Genomic DNA, 24309 nt, shown 5'->3' on the forward strand with positions numbered 1-24309 from the left:
TGACAGGAGTTCTGGAGATGGATAGTGGTGGCGACGGCACCACATGTGAATTGTACCTAACGCCTGTAAACTGCGCTCTTAAAACTGGTAAACCGTGTTATGTCTGTTTCACTCAATATTTTTTTTTAATGGAAATGTAAGTGAGTCTCGGAGAGCAGTTCTGGCCACAGCTTTGGTGTCATGAAGCCTCATTCCTCATTTCTCAGTTCTTGTGGAAACTCCCTCATCCTTGGGCTCTGGGAGTGGGGGTGTATGGTATCCCCAGGACCTCCAGCCCCAGTGCTGTTAAAGTCTAGCAGGAAGGAGGGAGTTTGTTTCCCTGAGAGCGTACTCCAAAGCCCATTTTTGAAAGATGCTCATTCTTTACAGGTTGCTAAGAGTCCTGGTTAGTCACTTGAGAAACTGGCCTCGCTTAGTGCATCATCAGAGTAGAAACTGCTTGGAAAGACGCATTGGGAAGCAAAAACAGTTTCCAATGTTTTGTTCCAATTCCAATTCTAATGTTGCCACATTAGAATTCTCTGCACAGCACCAATGGAATAGGGGCAAATGTGTTTTCTTTCCAGCATGTTTGACTCAAAACCTCTGAATAGAAACAAGACATCTTCAAAGAATAAGAAGAAACAAGAACCCGATTGTAATGAGCTGTTTTATCTGCATTTTCTGATTCTTCTGTGTTATTGAGTAGAAGGAAAACTGTGGGAATAATTCCAGTTTGGATAAGATCTTTGTGGAAGGCTCTTCCATCTGTTAACAGACAGGGGCCCTGGCTGCAGTGGTGGTTGGGGCACCTCAGCTCTGTTGGAAGCATGAGAATGTTGATGCTTCTAGAAGAAAGACATTTCATTCTTGGGAGAGCACTCCTAGTACTTACTGGAAATGGTGACCTTAACCCATAGAACACATTCATATGATGTGATTCTGACATAAAGATTTACAAAAGAAAAAAAAAAACTCAAGATCTAGAAAGTATGTGTTTATCCATGTGGGGGCTGTTGATCACTTCCTTCTGTGTTTGTAGAGTATTTATGAGGCTAGAGATGCAAGACTGATTTTTGACAAAAAAAGGAAAACCTTCTACGCAGCGTTGTGTTTTTAGTCTTCCGGGGTTTTTCTGTGTTTAATTGTCATTGTATCTAGCTGTCTGCTCATCTTTCCCTTGCTCTAATGGTCTGTTGTTCATAGACAAATATAAAAGAAACACTACAAGATAAGGGCTCCCTTTAAAAGTTACTACTGTTGAACGTCCCATACAATCTTGCATTTAAAAATAATAAATTTTAAGTTTAGAGCTAGACAACAGAAAAAGGACTATTTTACCTATGAAATGTTTTCTGTAAACCTTAGTTTACATAAAGCAAAAGTCAAGAGCTGAGGCTTGAAACGTGAGGAAGGGCATGTATGCTTAGTTGTATATGACTCTTTGTGACCCCATAGACTGTAGCCCACTAGGCTCCTCTATCCATAGAATTCTCCAGGCAAGAATACTGGACTGGGTTACCATTTCCTCCTCCAAGGGATCTTCCCAACCCAGGGATTGAACCCATGTCTCTTGTGTCTCCTGCATTGTCAGGCAGGTTCTTTACCACTGAGCCACCTGGGGCTGAGTAAATCACCACAGATGGAAACCACCAATTTACAGAGGGAAACAGAAGCAGGAGGAAAAGAAACAACGGAGAAGTAAATCTAGAGCTAAAGAGACCCTAGAAATCATCCTCTTTGATCCTAACTGATAGGATTCTGTGGATGACGAACCTGAGGTCCCAGAGGTTGACAGTATATTCAGTGGCCTATGACTCACGGCAGAACCCAGACTAGAACGTGGGGGTCTCTGCCCGCCTTCCCTCTCAGCCCCAGTTTCAAACCCAGAAGTAGAGTGCAAGAAAAGAAAGATTTGTTAATGTTTCATTTTGCAGAACTCTCAAATGTTAGGGAAGGGAACTTCCTGATTAACTACATCATCCCCTGAAGGAGGGACAGGGGGATGGAGATAGATAGATTATAGATATGAAAGACAGGTATTAAAGTTCATATAAAATATTTAATGGCAATTTGTACTTATTAGGAGTAAGTACTATATGAGTGAATAATTTTTTATACATTTTATGATTTTTTTAATGTAACTAGGAAGACAGGAAATGTTGATTTTCTTTTCTGTAATGTCACATGCATTAGTCAGTAGGGGTACCTGCATCCAAGAGAACAGTTGTATGGGGATGAACCTTGCTGTTTGGACCCCTCTTTACCTTTTATGCCTGGCCATTCCTTCCGGTGAAGGCCTCAGCTTCTGGGTCAGGCAGCACCAGGCTCTGGAGGACAGGGAGCTGAGAGCAGCACAGGTTCCCTTTCTTCTTGTTAACTTACACCATGTGATGTAAATAGTGGTGACCAGAGAGCAAATGTTCCCCAGCTTCCCACAGAACCTACTGCAGTGGCCCGAATGAGAGCATAAAAATAGACCTTTTGGGAAAGAGCCTGTGACCCTCTCTCACCCTGTTCTGGGTAAAGGAAGTGCAGGAAGGGGAAGCCGAGGGGAGAGGACACCGGACATCCTGGGAGCCCAGAGGGAGAGGCAGGCGCCCTCCTCTCAGCCCTCAGCCCAGGACCATCTGCTCAGAGAAAACCAGGAAGTGAGGGGGTTGATTTCCAAACACTGAAGGCGTTATGTGGGCTCCTTTGGGTGTCAGTAGGGAAGAGAAAATGCGGGAATGTAGTGAGGAGGAACAGACCTGCGACTTTGCCAGGAGGATGACCAAAAAGAGCCCAGATCAACTTGGGCACCAGAGATTCGACGTGCAGGGGGTGTCCAGCAGTGTCCCTGTAGGCCTTAGTTCCCCCACAACGGTGGACACACCCTAATGGCAGCTGTGGCCCTGGAAGTCCCACGGTCCTGGAGCCCCTTATGTAGTTGGTTTAGGAAAAACGGACATGCTGTCTGTGGTGTCCAGAGTGGAGAAAAGGCAGCTGGGACCAATGCCTGCTTCTCTGCCCTCATCTCGAAACTCTCATCTGCTCCCATGGCTGTCACCGCACCCCTGAGCCTCCTTCTGGGTCCAGAGCTGAAAAGATAGAGCCCTGACCCTGAGTCCCCAATAGGCAGCAGGGCACATGGATGGTTCTCCTTTCATAAATTTCACGTATTGTTCAACTGTGAATGGCACATATGCAAGTTGAACAAAACCCAGTCAAGACACATCCTTCCTGTTCTTGGCGCATATGCACTTTGAGAAACGAGACAGATTCTTGCAGAAGGGTCTGCTGGCTTGACTCATGCGACTGGTGTCTCCATCTGTATTTGAACTCAGATTTCAGGGTCCTTCTCCAGCCGTGTGGGACCCCTCTTCTTATGTCTCTAGATTCCCAGTGGGGCTAGGGGGCAGAGCCCCACTGCTTGGAAAATGAAGGGTGTGCCCTTACCTCCCACGAGGCCCCACTCATAGTACCCTGTGCATCTCTGAGCACACGGAGGGACCAGGAAGCCAGGACTTCCACTCTGAGGTGCTGGGCCACCCCCTTAGGGGTTAAATCCTGTTGCCCTGGTGGGGGCTGATCTGAGCAGAAGGCACCAAACCCAGCCATGTGCCCCAGAGCTGGCTCTAGCTGAGTTAGGAACAAAGCCACTTTCATGGAAAGCACTGTGCTTGTTTTCTGGAACAGGCAGCGTGATAACAGCACAAACTGGGATCTCATTTTCCTTTGGCTTCTTCTCCTTTGGTGGGACTCCTGTGCACCACTTGAGGGTGGTGGAGGATTCCTGAGGTAGCTGGGATTCCTATGGCCCCTGGACTCACTGACATGCAGCTCCTGTCACTGCATGGGGACCACCAAGAGCAACCTTGGTGGCAGAGGAACTGACCCTGTGAGTAGGCACTGTGTGCATGCTTGCGCCATTCGCTCATGGCCCATGACGTACTCAAGCAGCCCTGAAGCAGATATGCTAGACTTAACGGATAAACCGTTTTTCTTTTCAAAATTGTTTTATTTATCTGTTTTTGACTGAGCTGAGTCTGCACTGCTGCATGTGGGCTTTCTCTGTTTGCAGCAAGTGGGGGCTACTCTCTAATTGTAGCACTTTAGCTCTAGGGCATGTGAACTTAGTAATTGTAGCACACGGGCTTGGCTGCCCAACGGCCTGTGGAATCTTCCTGGACCAGGGATCGAATCCATGTCTCTTGCATTGGCAGGTGGATTCTTAACCACTGGACCACCAGGGAAGTCCTAAACCATTTTTCCAATCCTTGACGTGCTGGGTCTGTGCTGCTCCTTGACGTGGGACTGTAGGCTGATGGGCACAGCGTCCTCTCGCTTCTCGCCAGTCTCTTGAACCATATCTGCATCCTTTCTCCTGCCCTGTACTTTTGCCTCTGCACCTCTGCTAACTCATTCGTAGCGTGACTGACCTGAAGCTCCCACCAGCTGCCAGTTCAATGGCGGGGTCAGCAGTGAACAGTGGAGGCTCCTCTTACCCTGTGAGCACGGAGCCCCCGGATGGTGCCTAGTACACCGTTATGCACATACCCTTTGGGCTGTCAGAATCCCACCAGCCTTCCAAGATACTGTCAGATACCACTTCCTCCAGAAATCAAACTCTCTCTAGATAGAAACATCTCCTCCTGCAGGTCTTTCTGGAGCTCACAGGCTGCAATTCACATGCTCCCTGATGCAATGCTGATTTGAGTGCTAAGAGCTAGCTGGTGCTCAGCAAATACATTTCTGAAGTAGAAAATGAACACAGGCTGATGTAACTGAAGATGTAACTTTATCATCAGGAAGAGAAGTGTGGGTGCAGAGGAATATCTGAAACACCATGCATCTTTGCTTATCTGTCCCTCTTCAATCAAAAATATTGAAGGATGGGCTTTGGAGACCATCCTCTTGGTTAATTAATTCAACAAACATTTATTTTAGAACATTTGCCGTAGGATGTTGTGCTTGCATGAGGGGCAGTTAAACAGCATAAATAGGATGACTGCATCTGCTCTAGGAATTTATAGGTGAGTCATAGCAGGAGACACACTAGCCCTGTGCATGACACTGACGTTAGCGCACCCAGCCCTGAGTGATCATGGAGCATTTGCAGCTGGGTCCAGGAGGCAGCGTCCATCCAGGGGCTTACAGTGTATTTTGTACCACTAGAACAATAGCACTCAACTTTTCTGTAATCAAAAGTTTACTAAAGGTTTAAAAGAATTAACACAGAATTTGGATACCACCTTCCTCCCAAAATGGGACAAGTGCTCTGTTTAAGTTTGTCATTGATTTTCAAAAGTTTTACTATTAAGTGAATAAGTGTAGTTGTCTTTTGATTTATCCTGCTTAGATTTCATGATTTTTTTTTTTTTAACTTATGGCTTTAGATTTCTTTAGTCTGTTTTGGGAAATTCTCAGTAAATATATTTTCCAGTATTGATTCTGCCTCATTGAATTTCTCCACCCCTTCTTAAATTCCAATTATACGTGTTAGAATTTTTCATCATCTCTCACATGTCTTTCTCCTCTTTTCTGTATTTTCCATTCTTTTCCTCTCATGGCTTCAGGCTGGATATCTTCCTCTGGACCAGTCATCATTTCTGCTGTCTCTAGTCTGCTGATACAATCATTGACCTAAGTAAGGCTTAATTGTATTAATTGTGTTTTTAAGTTTTAGGTTTTCTGTTTGATTATTCTTAATGGACTCCAGGTCTCTGGTGAAATTCTCTCTTGTCTTATATTTTCTGAAACATTTTCAGTTTGGTGCTGGGTTGCTTAGTCAGTCTGTTGTATCAGACTCTTAGTGACTTCATGGACTGTAGCCCACAAGGCTCCTCTGTCCATGGGATGGATTCTCTAGGCAAGATACTGGAGTGGGTTGCTATTTCCTCCTCCAGGGAATCTTCCCAACCTGGGGATTGAACCTGCGTCTCTGGCATCTCTTGGATTTGCAAGTGAATTCTTTACCACTAAGCCACTGCAGCTTCCCGTTTAAAATCTGTGCCTTTTAACGCCAGTGTTTGTATTACCTGTGAATGTGTTTTCTTTTCTTTTCTTTCATTTTTTGTTTTGTTTTTTATGTTTTTGTTTTGTTACCTGGAATGCCTGTTCAGTTTTTTAAATAAATATTTTATATTGTGTCCAAAAAGTATAGATAAATTGATGATAGATAGATGTTAGATGGTTGGATAAATGGATGGCTGAATGGATGGATGGATGGATAGATAGGTGGATGGACTATGATGGATAGAGCTGAGTAACATGAGTAATTTGAAATTTTTTCAGTTTTATTATTTTCTGATCAATCCTCCCTTGTTTTAAGGCAGAAAGCAAAATAACTTGTATTTCTCACAGTGTTATTTTATTATTATTTATTGACCATGGTAGATTTGTCTAGTTCTCAAAAATTAGTTTTTAAAAATATTTTGCATATTTTTAAAAATACCCAGAAATAGTAGTGATGCTAGACTGTAAGCAGGGTGGACATCTGGTCAGTGGAACATGTGAAGTTGCCTGGGGTTTGTAGGTGTCAGGCAGGGTTTCCTGGTGTTCGGCTTCTCATCCCCCCTTGACAAGAGTCAGGCCAGGTGGTCTCTGCACCTCCTGGGGGTGAAGACACTGCAGGCAGGGCTGTGTTAGCGGAGGAAAGTGTTAGCCGAAAGCACAAGACTCATCAGTTGCCCACCCACCCCACAGCCGCTGGTTTGCACTTTCTTTGGTCTGCATGGAGACCTTGCCGTTTCTAGAGTGAGAAATGGTTTATCTCATCGGGGTGGTAAGTGTATCAGAGTAACTGGCCCTCAGCTTACTCACTGATGATACTCATGAGTATGTGTTGACAGCTGCGGGGACCAGCCAGCTGTTTCTCCTTTGGAAATGTGCTGGGAAAGAGGAGGCTGCACTTGGTGGAGTCAGATCACCTCCTTCTGCAGCAGAAAGCTTCGTAAGTGGCACTGCAGCTTACAGTCTGCTCATGTTTCCTTGCTCCAGAACCCCGAGGCTGCCCTGAGATTCTCAGTCATTCTGTGGGGATGTCAGAGAGCCCTGTTGGACCCAAACCCACGATGCTCCGGGCCGACATGCCCACAGCGCCCTCCTTCCAGCGGGCATTCACGTCCTCCTGCACCATTTCCGGGAACAGCCCCAGCCAGAGGAGAGGGAGGTAAGGTGGCCACTGAACCAAACACAGGCTGCTCTTACAGACCCCAGCCTGAACACCACAGAGGGAAGAGGTGGGCAGGGGTCTCGTCCTCCACACGACACCAGGCCGCCTTGTGCACTGACAGCCATTGGTCTTCAAAAATGCAGTCAAAATCAAAACTCCTGTGTCCACCTTCACTTTTAGCAGGTGGGGTGCTCAAGGAACACACTGCTCTTAGAGTCTGGGCACAGCAGCCAGTTAAGGACCATGAAGGCATTGTCTGAGCTGAGGCTGGAAAAGGGGGTGCAGTGGTCGGGCTAGGAGCGGGCCTGCCCAGGGCTGCAGGTTGGGGGTGGGGAGAGCAGGCAGGATGCACTGCTCTCGGGGGAAAAAAAGGAATTTGTGCTAGTGTTTGGGAAAGCCTGGGGTGTGGGGGGACATGGACAAAGAGAAATGTCCTATTTCTGCTTCACAAAGGACTACCCTTGTGCAAATTCACATGCTCAGGGTAGGAATCATTTCTTAGTGTTTTACTTGTGGGTACATTGCTCTACAGTTACCATCCTGAATCCCACCTCATTTCTCTACAAAAAAAGGGGCACGTTGCATATCAGGACTTAACATTACACACACAGCAAATATGTGTTTGCTAGTGAGATATACGTGTTACTTGTCTTTATATATTTCTAAATATAGTTTCCAATATTTTTTTATAATTAAGTTTATTCATTTTTAATTGAAGGATAATTGCTTTACAGTAGTGTGTTGGTTTCTGCCAAACATCAACATGAATAAGCCATAGATATACCTATGTCCCTCCTTCTTGAACCTCCTCCAGTATTCTTACTGTTGGAATTTCCCATTTCTGACATGGTAATCTCTTGTGTTCTTACTGGTATCCTTAATTAGCTTGTGGTCCTGCAAGCACTTATTGAAAATCGACTGTGTGAGGACCGATGGGGAAGAGGAACACAGGGGGAGGGGGTTTAGCAGATACATGGGTGGTGCCAGGGGAAGGACAACGCTAATCCCTGTGCTCACATGGACACGGGCAGGGAGGACTTCAAAGTCAGGACGCAGTGGAGCTGCAGCTTGAACTGAAGAGAAGAGGGGACTTTGCCAGGTCAGAGTGGGAAGGAAGGCACACAGGCTGTAGAGGCAGGGGGGGCCGCCTCCCCTCCCCGAGGTTGTGGACTGAGCATCTGGGGTGAATGGTCAGGTGGGAGGCTGGAGAAGCAGGGCCTGAGTTCTGATATTTGGGGAGCCCCACGTTGCTGCAAGGGGAACCTCAGTACCCCACCTCTTGTCCCCATCATGTGGGAACCGATGCTAATTCCCAGGCTAATTAGACTAATTCCCCTAATTAACCAATGCTAATTCTCTCTGGATATGTCATTGTCTCGCCATTTGTCTTTTGAACAGCCCTTCCTCAGCTGAGCACCAGTGGGTGGAGACCAGCCCCAAGTCCACGCTGACCCTCCTGGGGGGCAGCCGGCCTGGCAAAGACGGCCCTGCGCGGCCCCACTTCCCGCCTGCTGACCTCCAGACATCCTTCCACAGCCCCGAGCTGTCCCTGACGGAGCCGCCGGAAGCTCTGGGTCCCCCGAGCAGCCAGGCCTTCCTGAGCTTCAGCACTGCCCCCATGGTGGGAGGTGGGCTCCCCGCCGGGGAGGACCCCGGGGCCTTGCTGGCCAATTCCCACGGAGCAGCCCAGGCCCCTGGCAACCCACTGACGGCAGCTGAGGCTGCCGACAACAGCTTCCTGTCCCACAGCTTTCTCACGGTGGCATCTGGACACAGCGGCCACCACAGCCCGGTCCTGCAGGGCCCGGGACTGGCTCTGCCTGGGCAGCCGCCCCTTCCCGAGAAGAAGCGGACCTCAGAGGGAGATCGGTCTTTTGGCTCCGTCTCGCCATCCTCCAGTGGCTTCTCCAGTCCTCACAGCGGGAGTACCATGAGCATCCCTTTTCCAAACATCATCCCGGACTTTTCCAAGGCTGCCGAGGGGGCAGCACCTTCCCCAGGTAGGTGCATCTTCACGGGTAGGGGGCCCATCCTTGTGTTCAAGCCTGCACTTGGGCAGGGAAGCACCCTCGGGTTATGGCTCGGCCTGCCCAGTGAGCACCAGTGCTGCTACTGGGCTGAGTGCCTTGAGAGAAGGATCCATAGCCTTCAAGGGTGCTTTTCCATCTCACTGCAATAAGCGTAAAGTTAGTTACTCAGTCGTATCCGATTCTGTGACCCCATGGACTGTAGCCTGCCAGGCTCCTCTGTCCATGGAATTTTCCAGGCAAAAGTACTGGCATGCCTTCCTCTATGGGATCTTCCCAACCCAGGGATCAAACCCAATTCTCCCACATTGCAGGCGGATTCTTTACTGACTGAGCCACCAGGGAAGCTCAGCCTAGCCCAAAGGAAAATACCAATCTGAAGCTGCCTCTTAATTCACCTGGGCTTGCCAGGTGACCCTAGTGGTAAAGAACCCTCTTCCCAGTGCAGGCAACATAAGAGATGTGGGTTCGATCCCTGAGTCAGAAAGATTCCCTGGAAGAGGAAATGGCAACCTGCTCCAGTATTCTTGCCTGGAGAATCCCATGGACAGAAGAACTTGGTGGACTATTGTCCATAGAGTTGCAGAGTCAGACATGACTGAGCATGCACACACGTCTGCATTATTCACATTAGATTTTGTTCAACAGCAGAAAACACCGACATCCACGGTGGTTCTATTTTTTTCCCTTTCACTTGGAGTCAGTGTTCTGTAATGGTAATTAAAAAAAAAAGTAAACGAATACATTTGAAATTTAATTATCTCATGTTTCAAGTGTAGAAGAAAGAATTAGACATGACAGGAGTAAGGGACGTCAGCCTTGCTCTGCGTGCTTCCTGTCTTTGTAACTGCGTGTGGGTGAAATGGGGTGCCCGATCTTGGAGGCGTCCTGCTCTCTTTTGTTTTCTGTTACCAAACAGCCACTCCCTGCTCCGTGTCAGGCTTCTCCCCTGTAGTTAAATAGATTGCTCTCACCTGGGGTGGGACTTTGAACTTCTAGGTCCTTTTGAGGTGAGAGGTTGCAATAAAAAAACGCCCTTCATTATTATTGTTTTTAAATTTTGTTTTGCAGATAATCCAGGTGATAAGCACGTGTCTGTAAACTTTGTTCAGGATACATCCAAGTTCTGGTACAAGGCGGACATCTCCAGAGAGCAAGGTGCGTGGGCCGGATGAGGACCCTTTGTCTGGGGTGGGAGCGTCGGGGAGGCATCACCTGGGGATGGATGAGTTAGAGCAAGGCCTGCACTTCATTACCCACCTCAGGGGAAAGGCTGCAACCTTTAAGTTTTTATTGGAAAACATCATTCCTAAGGAGGGAGCCAGCCAGGAAGGGCACCAGCCATGATCATTCCAGTGTTGGGGTGCAATTTCTGGTGGCTTCCACCAGCCAAGGTCTGGCCGGTGTTGCCCGTGATGCGCAGATTGTGATGAGATGTCACGGGTCCCAGCCTCAGGGGGGAGTCAGGGGGAAGAAGTGTTTTTCCTATTAATGGGCACACGTGCCTGTGTCACATCGGAAGGACAGACTGCCAGCGGCCTTAGCCTAGCTCTCACACACACAGCACAGTGACTCTGGGTGTGTAATTCAGTCTTAAGGCAGCTGGCGAATATGAGAAATTGTTAATATTCTTGAGCAGCTAAGTTGCATGTCACTTTTTACTAGAACACGAATGTAAGAGATGTCCCAGAAGGAAGCTGGCATGCCATTGGTGGTGGTCCCTCTGGGACCGACCCTTAGGCAAACAGCACTCACTCCTTCAGCAGAAATTCCTGGGGTCCCTGCGAGGTGCTATTGTCCTCCCTGGAGGTGATGACACGGCCGCCTGTGGGCTCATCACTCCCAGGCCTCTCTCGGAGAGGATGACATGGAACTGGCTGGGGGGCTGGCAGACGCTGGTCAGGATGCCCGGGAAGGAGGTTCCCCGGGGTGGGTGGCTGGGGGTGCTGGACTGAGAAAGGGGATGGCGGGTGTTCCAGCGGCCAGGTGTGCTAAACGCATGGTGAACCGCCACTCTGTGCTGGGATCTCAACTTAGGGAAGAAACTAGGAACTGCTCTCATGGGGAATTCCTCAGAAATGCCTGGATGTGAATAGTTAAATGCCTGGAAAACAGCGCCGTCCAACTTTTTCATAGAAATTCTTATACTCAATTAGGCAGATAATAAAAATGGTAAGAATGTGGCTTTCTTCCCATGAGCTCAATGGACCAATTGTCATGTCATGTGGGGGGAGCCCTCTTGGCCCCAAGAGGCTTCTGAGTCCCTGAATTGGCCTTTGTGCTGTGTGCACTCACCACATTTCAGGCTCTGGTGTGGCCAGATGCTCCGTTCCTGTCCCCTCCCTGCTCTGGTTGCAAGAACCCCCCTGACTGTGGTCCTTAGCTCTAGTGCTCAGTGCCTCATCCAGCTCGACAGACCCTGAGAGTGCTTGTTGAGGACCTTGCTCTTGAGCATTCTAAACAGACCATCCTACTCCAGCAGCTCAGTCTTTCAGACCAGGGTGGAGGCTGGGCTGGATTGTCTCCTTCTCTGAATGAAGAGGCGGGCTTGGTTGGAGTGCACCCGATGGGTCCTGCAAGACAGGCATGGCACAGCCTGCCTCATAGGGTGTGGGGGAGAGATTCTGGGTGGAGGGAACCTACCTTGTTGGCATCTGCTAGGCAGTAGGAGTTATTGTTGTCATTTGACTGATCTTGCTATGCTTAGTGCTCAGTTATGTCTGACTCTTTGTGACTCCATGGACTGTAGCCCACCAGGTTCCTCTGTCCATGGGATTCTCCAGGCAAGACTACTGGAATGGGTTACCATGCCCTCCTCCATGGGATCTTCCCAACCCAGAGATCCAACCCAGGTCTCCCACACTGCAGGTGGATTCTTTACTGTCTAAGCCACCTTCAGTTCACTTCAGACTCTTTATGACCCTATGAATTGCAGCACGCCAGGCCTCCCTGTCCATGACCAACTCCCGGAGTTCACTCAGACTCACGCCCATTGAGTCAGTGATGCCATCCAGCCCTCTCATCCTCTGTCGTCCCCTTCTCCTCCTGCCCCCAATCCTTAGCCACACATTTAAAAATATTTCTTTGGGGTGGATCCCATCTTAAAATAGCTAATATGTGCATGGGGCGTTGATTTTTCCAGTTGAACTCCAAAAGCGGAACCTCTTCTATTTTCTGGATATTTTGTGCAGACAGCACCTACACAAACGAATGCTCTGGTGGGTGTGCCAACTTCTCCAAATGGAAGAACGCCTCTTGTGGGTTTGTTGTAACTGCTGGGATGTGCTGTTTTCTGGAAAAAACTGTGATGAAATTTCAGGGAGATGCAGGAGGGGGAGAAAACCTATTGCCTGTTTTGGGGCACAACTGTTCACATATTTCTATGGAAAGGTTAGTTCCTTGGGAGTTTTTTTAAAGGTGAACATAAAAACCTCAGGAGAAAAGGGGCTCCAAAGTAAAGTAGAACATTTTTTTTAATTTATTTATTTTTGGCTGCACTGGGTCTTCGTTGCTTTATGTAGGCTTTCTCTCGTTACAGCGAACCAGGGCTACTTTTCATTGTGGTGGTACATGGGCTTCTCGTTGTGGTGGCTTCTCTTGTTGCAGAGTACAGACTCTGGGTGCTCGGACTTCAGTACTTGCAGAACTTGGGCTCAGTAGTTGTGGTTCACGGGCTTAGTTGCTCTGAGCGTGACATGTGGAAACTTCCGAGACCAGGGATCGAACCCTTGTCCCCTACATTGGCAGGCGGATTCGTATCCACTGTACCACCAGGGAAAGCCTAAAGTAGAAATTGTATGACTGTGCCAGCCGTGCTGTCTGGTCTCTGCTCCAGCATCCTTGAAAGCTCCAGCTGCAGGGAGAGAGGTGGTAAGGATGTGGCTGCTGCCCCTGCAGCCACACGGCAGAGCCGGCCTTGCCCCTGGAGGTACACTAGCTTGTTCTCACAACCTCAGCAAGGGTTCATTTCTGTTTCAGAAACAATGAGTCCAGCATGGCCCTCAGGCTCTCTTGTACCCAGATAGCCTGGTGATGGGTGGAGAGGGGAGGCCTGAGAGGGTAGAATGGGCCAGAAAGGAGCCAGCCTTCTCTCCGCCACCCAGAAGTCTGCTGGCCCACAAGGCTGGGGCACTTCTTTGTACCACAGTGAAGTAAAATCATGACTTACAAAGAAAAGGCTCTGATGAGGCTATCACAGTTGAAAACTGTAACTTCTGTAAGTGATCTTTCCCCTACTTTAAAAAAATAACATATGTTCAGCCCCCATAATCAGAAAACATGCTATGAGATAAGACCTGCTGCATGGGTCTGGGTCCCTGGTGTCTGTTCCCCACCCATCTTGGGAGGCGGGTACCAGAGCAGCAGGTGGGCTGTGGCTCCACGTGTCAGGCTTGCACCCCTGGGGTCACACCAGACCCCCTCCCCTTAGAGAGCGTGTGCTTTCCTCTGCTTCTTTCCCACCATGCGCATAAGCTCATGCTTGGGGCCTCTCCTGCCACAGGCTGGGGCAGTGCATGGAAAAAGGTGTAGAAGAAACTGGCCGTTTTGTCTGCAGCCAAGCAAATGCCATGTTGTGGGGTGGGGCTAGAGTCAGGGTACACAGAGGGCCTGGAACAGGGGGCTCTCTGGGGTTATTTCCTGTTGCTGATGGTGCTTCCAGCCACTCCCGGGTTAATGTCCGGCCCACTCTACTCCAGACAGGGCCCTGGGCTCTACAGAAAGGCAGCATTTCCATGGCTATAAGTGTGTAGTGCTTTATACTTTAAATCCCTAGTTTTCTTTTTGTAAAATGTATAAAAGAAATCTTGAGAGGTGTTCTGGTTACTGGAGAAAATTCTCACTGGTGTCTGGGCCACATCAACCTGAGGATACTGTGATGCTAACCCATCCCTCTTTTTTCCTGTATCCTGAGCCCAGGACCTGGGAGGCCGGACCTTGAGCTTCAAGGGGAGGGATAGTAGAGCTACCTGTGTTCCAGCCTCCCTGGGGCAGATGGCAGGTGCAGTGCCAGGTGCATTTCATGGCCCTCACTGGCCACATCAGATGGGGTTCACAGCCTCGTCCAGACAGGAAACAGCTGGCCACAGTTGCCACCCCTGCCTCCGAGCCACGGGACACAGGGCTACCTACGGCCATCCCCTGGGCCAAACCTTGAGACTTTATTAAATATTCAGTAACTTTGGGGGTACATCCACAGTCTTCAGAAAGTATGATTGGAAATTTCTTTCCTCCTATGGAAAGTTGAAAGCGCACGTTCTAAAATCTCTTAAGAAAAGTGCTGCGCAGGGAGCCGTAGGGCAGGGCCACGCCGGGGACCAAGGGGCAGCCCTGCCTGACTTCCTGCTCCGCGTGCTGTGTGCGGAGACCTGGTCTGGCTGGAACCAGTGGGCCTCGGTTTCCTGGGCTGTCAGGTGGGGTCCTCATTTGGGCTTCAAAGATGCTGTGGAGTTAATGGGAATTGAGTGTGAAGGCAGTACCTTTGTGATCTGAACGGATGGGCCACCCTGTAAAATAAAATAGTCAGGCCCCCACGGAACTTCTGGTCATTGCAGTTTCCCTTACCCTTGTCACGGCCGTAAGTGGAGTCAGGCCGTGGCGTCCCCCGCAGACACTCATGTCTGTCTGTTCCCCTCTGCAGCCATCGCCATGCTGAAGGACAAGGAGCCCGGGTCATTCATCGTCAGGGACAGCCACTCCTTCCGAGGCGCCTACGGCCTGGCCATGAAGGTGGCCACACCCCCGCCCTCTGTCCTGCAGATGAACAAGAAAGGTGGGTCCAGCTCTGCTCAACGGGGCCTCGCCTGTCAGTTCCCTCTGTTCCCATGAGGTGGTGGGTGACTTGTAACAGCACTCATAGGTTTTCCTCTTAGTATTTATTTTTTTCAGGTGTATTTTAGTAAGTACTGTCCTAGCTCAAGAAGGAAGGTTAATTATTTATAAATTTCCTTTTTCTTTTTTTAGCTTGTTTTGATGGGTGATCCATCCCATTGTTCAGATAACAGAACAATAAAGCAAGGCCTCTGATCAGGAGTCTTTGTGTCCATTTTCAGCCCTATCTGCCTCAGTCCCCTCTTGCTTCCTGTGGGTAAACATCTGTAATAAATTCCTGTGTCTTCTATCTGTTCGGTGCACACAGATAGGCATTTTTCCTTTTCTCTTACATAGAAGGTGGCATACAGTATACACGGTTCTTGTTCCTACACCCTGTAGAGTATTTTGATGGACTGAAGATGAGGCCAGTGCAAGCCTGAAGTCTTGAGACTCTCCCTTCTCGGGGAAAAGGACAAAGACTTCCTCCGTCTCTCGTCCAACATTGCAGTGGTGGCAGGTTCTAGCTGAATAAGGTGTAGTGCAGGCAGGGCGTCTTCTGACCTTTTTAATGTTTTCAGTCGTGAACATAACCAGGTACAAAAGCGTTTGTGATGCCTACATGCATAGGTGAACATTATTATGAAGCAGACGTGCATGTATCCAACCACAGGTGACAGCCTTGTGGGGAAGCCCCCACGTGCCCTTTTCTGTGTTTCATAATCCATCACCACCATGGCTTTTTGGTTTTCGAGGATACTGGATTTAACTAGTGAAGGTCCTTCCAGTGACCCCGTGTCCTTCTGACATACTCCCATTAGCCCATGAGTGCTCCAGCTTTCTGAAAGCAAGCGTGTTTTAGGCTTACCTTGTACTTCCCCTGCTCCGGCCATTTCTCTAAAGATCCTTGGTTCTTTAATATTGGGGAATAGTATCTAGAAACCAAAATCTAATCTCTAGTTTGGTGTCAGAATATAACTCCTTTCTAGGACCTGAGCTAGGGAATGTGAAAAGTGAAAGTGTTAGTCACTCAGTTGTGTCTGACTCTGCAACCCTGTGGACTGCAGCCCACCAGGCTCCTCTGTCCATGGAATTCTCCAAGCAAGAATACTGGAGTGGGTTGCCATTTCCTCCTCCAGGGGATCTTCCCAACCCAGGATAGAACTCATGTTTCTTACACGTTTCCTACATTTGCAGGCAGGTTCTTCATCTAACTAACACCACCTGGGAAGCCCATCTAAAAAAATTCCTGAGCTCATGCTGATAACCACCCATTCAAATATAATATCAACAGGTCTTTTCTCACTGCTCCCTCAGGGACAAGCTCAGTTCCCAACAAAGCAATACACTTTCTCCCTTCCTCTGTCCCCTAATATATGGCTTCTGGTTTATTCTTTTTTTTTTTTGATCTCATCCTGCCCTCTGTGCCTTTTTTTTTTTTTTTTTTTTTTTACCAACTATGCCACAAATTCTAAGGAAAGGGAAAAGATTCTTTTCCCCTAAATGGAGATTGTGGGCTGGAATGTCAGCAGGTCACATGACTCTTGCTGGGGCACCTGGACTCACCTGGGTGAGGGAAGGGTGGACCAGAATGAGCACAGATTCTGCCCCCCTTGGTGTTCAGCTGGAGCTTTCAAACCTAGGCCAAAACTTTTTTTTTCCTGCATGTGTTATCTTTTTGGAAATACAGATGGTGGTGTATAATTCTTAATCTCCAGGTGTGCATCCTGCCTCTAAGGTCAATATTGACTCAGTCTTCAGGCGAAGGCAACAAAATAGAGGATTTTAGAATAGCAGATTTCTGGACATGCAGCGTTACTGGCATCCTCTTGGTGAAATTTTATCTGGCTGCCAAGTCTTCAACCAGCCCTTGGATCTGGCATTTGGATTTCACAGTGTAAGGACAGATCTGAGAGGAGAGTTGACTAAACCAGGAAAAAGCCCAGCAAGTCACCAGCCACCCCTGGTACCCCGGAGACAGAACAGCGACAGACGTGTGGCGGGGGCTGTTCTCCAAACCCCTACACAGCTGGTTTCCCACTGAGTCACTTCTCACCACCGGCATCCAGACCACACTCTGGGTCTCCCTTCAGTTTAGAAGCCATGGATTATTTTCCTCCCACAGCTGAATGGCAAAATGTTCCTTTCCCTGTTTTTATTCAGTACTGCCTTTTATGGAATCTGATCATTTCCTTTCCTACCAGCTATACTGCCCCTGCAAAATGCTGACACTGATGTTGATATTTGTCACTGTTGTTTATAGTAAGCATTATTAGGGAACCTGCTGTGGGCCAGGTGTGGGGCCCAAACCTAATGTTAGAAGTTACAGCAGACACATTCCCATGGAAACCTGTTGCCCTGGAGACACATTCTCAGGGAGGGTGCTGAAGGAGGTGGGACAGAGACACAGCACAGCATGAAGGTCTGCGGGATTCATTAGCACAGCAGTGACTTCTTTTTCTTCTGTTTGTTATTAGTACTTTTCCACCACCAGACAGTGCCATTCTGTGATTTTTCAGGATGCACTTTCTTTTTGGGCTTGTGGGCTGGCACGAACACAGTGTAGTAGCAATATGATTAGAGGGCTTGCTTTCAGAAGGGGCTTGGTACCTGACTCCTGGCTAAATCTTACTCAGAAGACTGTCACCCTTCCAGCTCTTTCCAGTGATTCATTCTTGGCCATCATGCTGTGTCTGGGTCCTTCTAAGCTCTCGTCTTAGGAGGTGAAGGAACTGGAGGTCCATGTTCTCAGTTCTTAGCTGCTTATTCCCATAACTGGGAATTCTGCAGAATGTTTAAGGCTCTTTCCCAAGGATTCCTCCACCTCTAGCCATGGTCACTGGAGTGAGTTCTAGCTGCCCATCCAGGCAGTGCTCAGCCACTGTCCTGCAATCCAGCTGCTATTACTGGAGTGGTTGTTGGCAGCCTACCTGTTGCAGGGGCCAGATTCTCCTTCATGCTCTCTCATCCTCCCATGCTCTCATTTTTAAAAATGCTCTTCTCTTTCTTTTAAATCTCTCCCCTCAGCTGGAGATTTGGCCAATGAACTTGTTCGGCATTTTTTGATTGAGTGTACCCCAAAAGGAGTGCGGTTGAAAGGGTGCTCCAATGAACCATATTTCGGTAAGTGGCTGAGCGCCTGACATGGTGTCTGAACCCATGAGCATGAGCTCCCTCTGCTTGGTCCATCAGTCTGCTGGGGCTTCACTCAGAGCATCTACTTTTCATCCCCATTTTTAGATCCCTCAATTATCATTTCTAAAATAAACTGGATATGAAATTGTTCTTAAAAGCATTCTTAAAACTAGGCAAATAAGATGCACCGTGCTAGGATTGGAAATGCAGATTCCGTTAGGTATGGTCTATGCAGGCGAGCAGAGAAGTATGGACAAGGTTGGGAGTCCACCAGGCACAAGGAAAGCACAGATTCCCTGTGAGAAGAGATAATTTTTGACCCTGCAGGCATGTCCAAAAGATGGCATGCACTCACAGGCAGCTTGAGCAAACCAAAGCATCGCCTTACAGAGACAATTTGGTGGTGCCAGTGGGGGCGGTCTCAGAATCAGCAGACTGTGTGACTTGTTCTTTATAAATTGGCAATGGCACGTCTTTGGTGAGAATCATCTGTAGTTCCTATTACCTGCCCCTTCGCTGTCTGCTGGACTTGCTGCTTCACTGAAGCTTTGCACAAATTCCCAGTTATTGAGTATGTAGGTTGCTAAAAATATAAGGTGTCATGCTTTACAACAGCCTCCTTTCAGTAGATGAATTGGCGGAGCAATGCAGTATTTAGGGCTGTGCTCACTCCTGTTTGCTGTTCATCCATTCACAGGGAGCCTGACGGCTTTGGTGTGTCAGCATTCCATTACGCCCTTGGCTTTGCCCTGCAAACTGCTCATTCCGGATAGAGGTACGCTGCTGGGGCCCCAGGGCTGCTCTGGCTCTCTGTGTGGGGTCATTCACAAGGTGTTGGAATCTATAGAGATTCAGCGATAAAAATCAGACCAAAACTTCCTTTCCATCACATGTCTGTGGGTAAACCCTGAATAGGTCAGGTCAGGTAAGAGGTGGCCCACTGCCCCCACAGCCTCCGCTCATATCTTTATATCATGGCTTTGTGAAAAGCTTCTGTGGAGCAAAGATTCTATAGCTCAGAAGTATAAAATGCTTGGACTCAGAGACCTACAAGGTCATTTACATTTCATTTTTATAATTCTACAAAATCAGAAAAATGTTGATATTGTTGACTTTAGGTGCTAGATGAACTATTCTCTTTACCTTTGTGTTTGCTTCAAACTACCATGGGAAAAGAATTTTTAAAAATAGTACCCACAGCATATGATCAGACATATCCCTGCTTTCCTAAGCCATCTCAAGTTCACATAATTGCATTATGTTCCAGAAAGATGATTAATTTAAAATATAAGCAGATAAATATAAGCAGATGTGACTTACGTTTCAAAATGTAGTTGTTCATATAAATTAATTCATAGATGAGAAGGGTAATTTTCTGGCCTGTGCCAGCGCAGATTTTGCTTGAAGTGTGATGATGGCTTCTCTGGGTGCAGCTGTTGTCGCCCGGAGGAAGGCCCAGCTCTGCAGAGCCTGCCTGTCACCCTCCGGGATGCATTTTCTTGTTCCTTCTTCCTACAGATCCATTGGAGGAAATAGCCGAAAATCCTCAGCAAACAGCGGCCAACTCTGCGGCCGAGCTGCTGAAGCAAGGGGCAGGTCAGTCCTCGATGTGTTTTCCTCTCCTACTGGCTCCTGGGCAGAGGTGGGATTCCTTTCTTGCCTGCAGGCTGGGTTCCTTTCCTTGCTGTGTCAGAGGAGGCTTCCTTCTATATAAGCCACCACAGGGCTGGGCTGGGGATGGCGGGGCAAGTGTCCTGGCGGCAGGGCCAGGACTCCACGGGCTGAACAAGACCAAATTCAGTGGTATAAATGTCACAACCTGTGTTTCATTTGAGGACATGGTCAGATAGACTGTGGGTAATGTGCCCCTCCAGCAGATATATAGTAAAGTAATCAATGAGTCCACAGTTTGACCCAGGGTGACACTGACCCCTAGACAGTGAGCTACTGGGGGCACTCTTTTCTTATTAATATATTTTATTTTTCAGCACAGTTTTGGGTTCATAGAGGGTGCTGCAGAGGTTTCTCTTATACCCCCTGTCCCCACACAGATGCACAGCCTCTCAATTAACAACATCCTCCATCAGGTGGGACATTTGTTAGAGCTGATGAACCTACGTTGACCCATCTCAGTCACCCGGAGTCCATAGTTTACATAACTGTTCACTCCTGGTGTACATTCCATGCGTGCGTGCTAAGTTGCTTCATTCATGTCCTACTCCTTGAGACCCCATGGACTCTAGCCCACCAGGCTCCTCTGTCAATGGAGATTTCCCAGGCAAGAATACTGGAGGGGGTTGTCATGCCCTCCTCCAGGGGATCTTTCAGACTCAGGGATCGAACTTGAGTCTCTTATGTCTGCATTGGCAGGTGGCTTCTTTCCCAGTAGCGCCACCTGGGAAGCCCATGGATTTGGACAAATGTTTAATGACACGTATCCACCATTGTAGTATCACACAGAATAGTTTCACTGCCCGAAACATCCTCTGTGCTCCACCTGCTCATCCCTCCTCCCAGATCCTGGCAAACCAATCCTTTGATTGTCTCTGTGGTTTCACTTTTCCAGAGTGTCATATGATTAGAATCATACAGTAGTGGAGCCTTTTCAGATTGGATTCTTTCACTTAGTATTATGCATTTAAGATTCCTCCATGTCCTTTTAGGGCCTGAGAGCTGTTTCCTTTTAGTGTTGAATAATATTCTATTGTCTGGATATACCACACTTTATCCATTCACCCACTGAAGGACATCTTGAATGCTTACATATTTTGGTAATTGTGAATAAAACTGCTATAAACATCCACATGCAGGTTTTCATGTGGACGTAACTGTCAACTCCTTTGGATAAGTATCAAGGAGCACAGTTGCTGGATCATATGGTAAGAGTGTGTTCATTTTGTGAGAAACCACCTAACTGTCTTCCCAAGTGGCTGCACCATTTTGCATTCCCACAGCAATGCATGAGACTCCCTCCTGCTCCACACCCTCCCAGCAGTTGGTGTTGTCAGTGTCCTGGAGTTTGGTCATTCAAAATAGGTGCTTAGTGGTATCTCATTGTCATTTAAATTTGCATCTTCCCAATGACGTATGACGTGGAGCATCTTTCATGTGCTTGTCTGCCATCTTCATATCTTCTTTGGTAAGGTGTCTGTTAAGGTTGTTTGTTCATTTTTCAATAGGGTTATTTGTTTTCTTATTGCTAAATTTTACAAGTTCTTTGTATATTTTGGTTCTTTGTGAGATTTGTCTTTTGCAAATACTTTCTCCTAGGAGGCAGCTTGTCTTCTCATCCTCTTCACAGTGTCTCTCAAAGCATAAGTTTTTTTATTTTAATGAAGCCCAGTTTATCAGTACTTCTTTTCATGGATCATGTCTTTTGTTATCTAGAAAGTTATCACCAAGGTCATCTCAGTTTTCTCCTGTCTTATAAGAGTTTTATAGTTTACATTTTACATTTGCATCTGTTCTATTTTGAGTTAATTTTTGTGGTGGATTTAAGGTCTGTGTCTAGATTGATTGTTTTTGCATGTGGATGTCCAGTTGTTCTAGCACCATTTGTGGGAAGAGACTGTCTTTGCTACATTGTATCTCCTCTGTTCCTTTGTCAAAGATCAACTGACTGCATTAATGTGGGTCTATTTCTGGACTCTCTATTCATTCCTCTATTCATCTATTTGTCTTATTATTTCACCAATACCACACTGTCTTGATTACTGACATTTTATAGTAAGTCAAGTATTAATATTATCAGTCCTCTCATTTGATTCTTCTCCTTCAGTATTGTGTCAACTTCCCTGGGTCTTTTATTCTCCATATAAACTTTAGAGTAGGTTTGTTCATACCCACAGAGTAAGTTGCTACAATTTAGATGGGGATTTCATTGCCTCGACAGATCACTTTTGGGAAGAACTGACATCTTAATTATATATTGAGTTTTCCCATTCATGAATGTGGAATATTTAGTTTAGTTTTTTGATTTTATTAGTGGGAGTTTTATACTTTTCCTCATATAGATCTTGTACATACAATATTTTATTAGACTTATACCTATTTCATTTTGGGGGTGCTAATATAAATTGGGATTGTGTTTTTAGTTCCAAATTCCTCTTGTTCTTAGGGAAGTGACTAACTTGTATATTCACCTTATGTCCTGCAGCCTTGCTGTAATTGCTTATTAGTTTCAGGCCAGGCCATTTTTGCAGCATGAGACGCAGTCCTAGCGACCCCAGCTTAAGAGAGCTGTGGACAAGCCGCAGGGTTCTTGTGGGTGTGCCCTGCGTCTTGACACCAGGGACACTATACTTTATTTCTGTTCTTCTTAACCCACCTGCATGGTCATGTGGCAGCGCACCTGCCAACAGGTGTGACTGCTGCTCAGTCTCAGAAGTTGGGGTGGAGGCGGAGCCAGTTTGTGGCCAGGCCTCCAGGGAGACTCTCCCAAAGGAAGACAGCCTGGGTGGGAACACAGCCCGGTTAATCGATCCAGTCACAGGAAAGCACTTTCGCTTCTGTTTAGTGAATATCTAGAGGCCTTTAGAGATGGAATGAAGATACCCCTACTCACTCTCAGAGCTGCATCTGGCAGACTGGGGAATGAGAGTGGCTCTGTTCCTGGGGGGAACACATCCTTGGGGAGTGGCCAGGAGAGGTCATGGCTCCTACACAACTGAACTTGAGGCAGAGTCTGAATGTCCCGTGGTCACAACAACCCATTGACTTATGCAGGGAGCTAGGCTCAAAAGGCCTTCAGGCTGTTTACAAAGCTGCATTCACAATCAGCTATTTGCCTCTCCAAGGGGTGATGGCAATGGACAAGCCCCCAGCCCCCTGCAGTGTGGGGATGGAACAGGCTGTCCCAGCTCTTTGCCTGGGACAGAACTGTATTCTGAGTCACTGCAAGTCATTCGTTCTCAGCAGCTCTTTCTGGATGCCTGTGCTTTTAGAACTCCTTGCAGGGTGGATAGTCAGGGTCCAGACTGCACGCTCCCCTCTTGGGATGTTTCCTTAACTGCAGGTGTGGTTGGGCTCTCGTCCCACCTAGGCCCACACTGAGACTGAGGAGGTGCCTCCAGTCCCCCCATCCCCCCAGGGATGCCAGGTATAAATAACTCAGCAGAGGTGGAAACACATCCCGACCAGTGGGCGAAGTCTCCTTGACTCCAGTGCTGGGTGTGTGTGTGTCTCTGAGTCACTCGCTCTCCACACCTTTGGAATTAGAAATAAAGGGCGCTTGCCTCAGATACACCTGGCCATGAATTTATGCACGTCATTCGTAAGCCCCAGGGCCCTTGAGTCTGGCAGACGCATTAACGCCACTTCCCCCTGTGTCTTCCAGCCTGCAATGTGTGGTACCTGAACTCCGTGGAGATGGAGTCCCTCACGGGCCACCAAGCCATCCAGAAGGCCCTGAGCATGACCCTAGTCCAGGAGCCACCTCCCTTGTCCACAGTTGTGCACTTCAAGGTGTCGGCCCAGGGCATCACCCTGACAGACAACCAGAGGAAGTGAGTGTGCCCAGTGGCCGGGCTGCCGGGGTGGGCGGGCAAGGCTTCTGGCCTCACCTGGGGTTAGACCTCCTACCAGCTCTGCTCAAGCCCCTGGACGTGTGGTGGTCACCAGGCAGAGCTTTGCGGTTCAGGAACGAATCGATGATCCGGTCCGTCTGTGCTTTGTCCTGATGTTCGTTCGGTATGTCCCCAGAGACATATATAAACTATTAACATTTGGCCCACATGCTGTTTTTTTAAAGAATCAGTAAAAATTTTAAAAAGATACATAGATCTTTGAGTATCTCTTAGATACACACACAGTGTGTGTGTAATCTGCAATTGCAAAAATCTTCTAAGTCATTTCTGTAAAAATACTCCGTGACTATGGTAGACTCTACTCATCTTTGCTTTAGTGTCATTACTTCTAACAGTTATGACAGAAGTTATAACTATTATCCTGTTTCAGGTAAGAGTATGACCTTGTTAGATATTATTTCAGTATTAAGTTAATGTTAATTATATAATATATATAATATAAAAGAATAATTTATGTCAATAATTATTAACTATTATTTAGATACTGTATAGTACTATATCTTAGTTAGCAACATTTGAACATCTAGGCAGTAGATGCTTTTTCAGTTTCCAGGGACTTCCTGCCAAGCTGTCGCTGAGTGGGTTCCAAGGGAGTGGAGGTTCAGGGAGAGGGGGCACT

The 24309-nt window shown here is 47.6% G+C and overlaps 1 protein-coding gene across 12 annotated transcripts in view; it reads left to right on the forward strand.

The window, feature by feature from the left end:
• The window catches only part of TNS3 (tensin 3), a 222572-nt gene that overhangs the window by 192488 nt on the left and 5775 nt on the right, over positions 1 to 24309 (forward strand). For 11 of the 12 annotated variants that reach the window (XM_025291331.3, XM_045166422.1, XM_044946771.2 and 8 more), the window contains 8 exons: positions 6961 to 7132; positions 8534 to 9135; positions 10234 to 10320; positions 14801 to 14932; positions 17998 to 18093; positions 18803 to 18880; positions 19624 to 19701; positions 23441 to 23609. In XM_025291331.3, the coding sequence (XP_025147116.3) occupies positions 6961 to 7132; positions 8534 to 9135; positions 10234 to 10320; positions 14801 to 14932; positions 17998 to 18093; positions 18803 to 18880; positions 19624 to 19701; positions 23441 to 23609 (1414 nt within the window). The remainder of the gene's footprint in view (positions 1 to 6960; positions 7133 to 8533; positions 9136 to 10233; positions 10321 to 14800; positions 14933 to 17997; positions 18094 to 18802; positions 18881 to 19623; positions 19702 to 23440; positions 23610 to 24309) is intronic. The other variant, XR_006552887.2, reaches the window with a different exon arrangement.

The sequence above is a fragment of the Bubalus bubalis genome, chromosome 8, assembly GCF_019923935.1.
Source record: "Bubalus bubalis isolate 160015118507 breed Murrah chromosome 8, NDDB_SH_1, whole genome shotgun sequence".
In the NCBI taxonomy this organism is placed as follows: domain Eukaryota; kingdom Metazoa; phylum Chordata; class Mammalia; order Artiodactyla; family Bovidae; genus Bubalus; species Bubalus bubalis.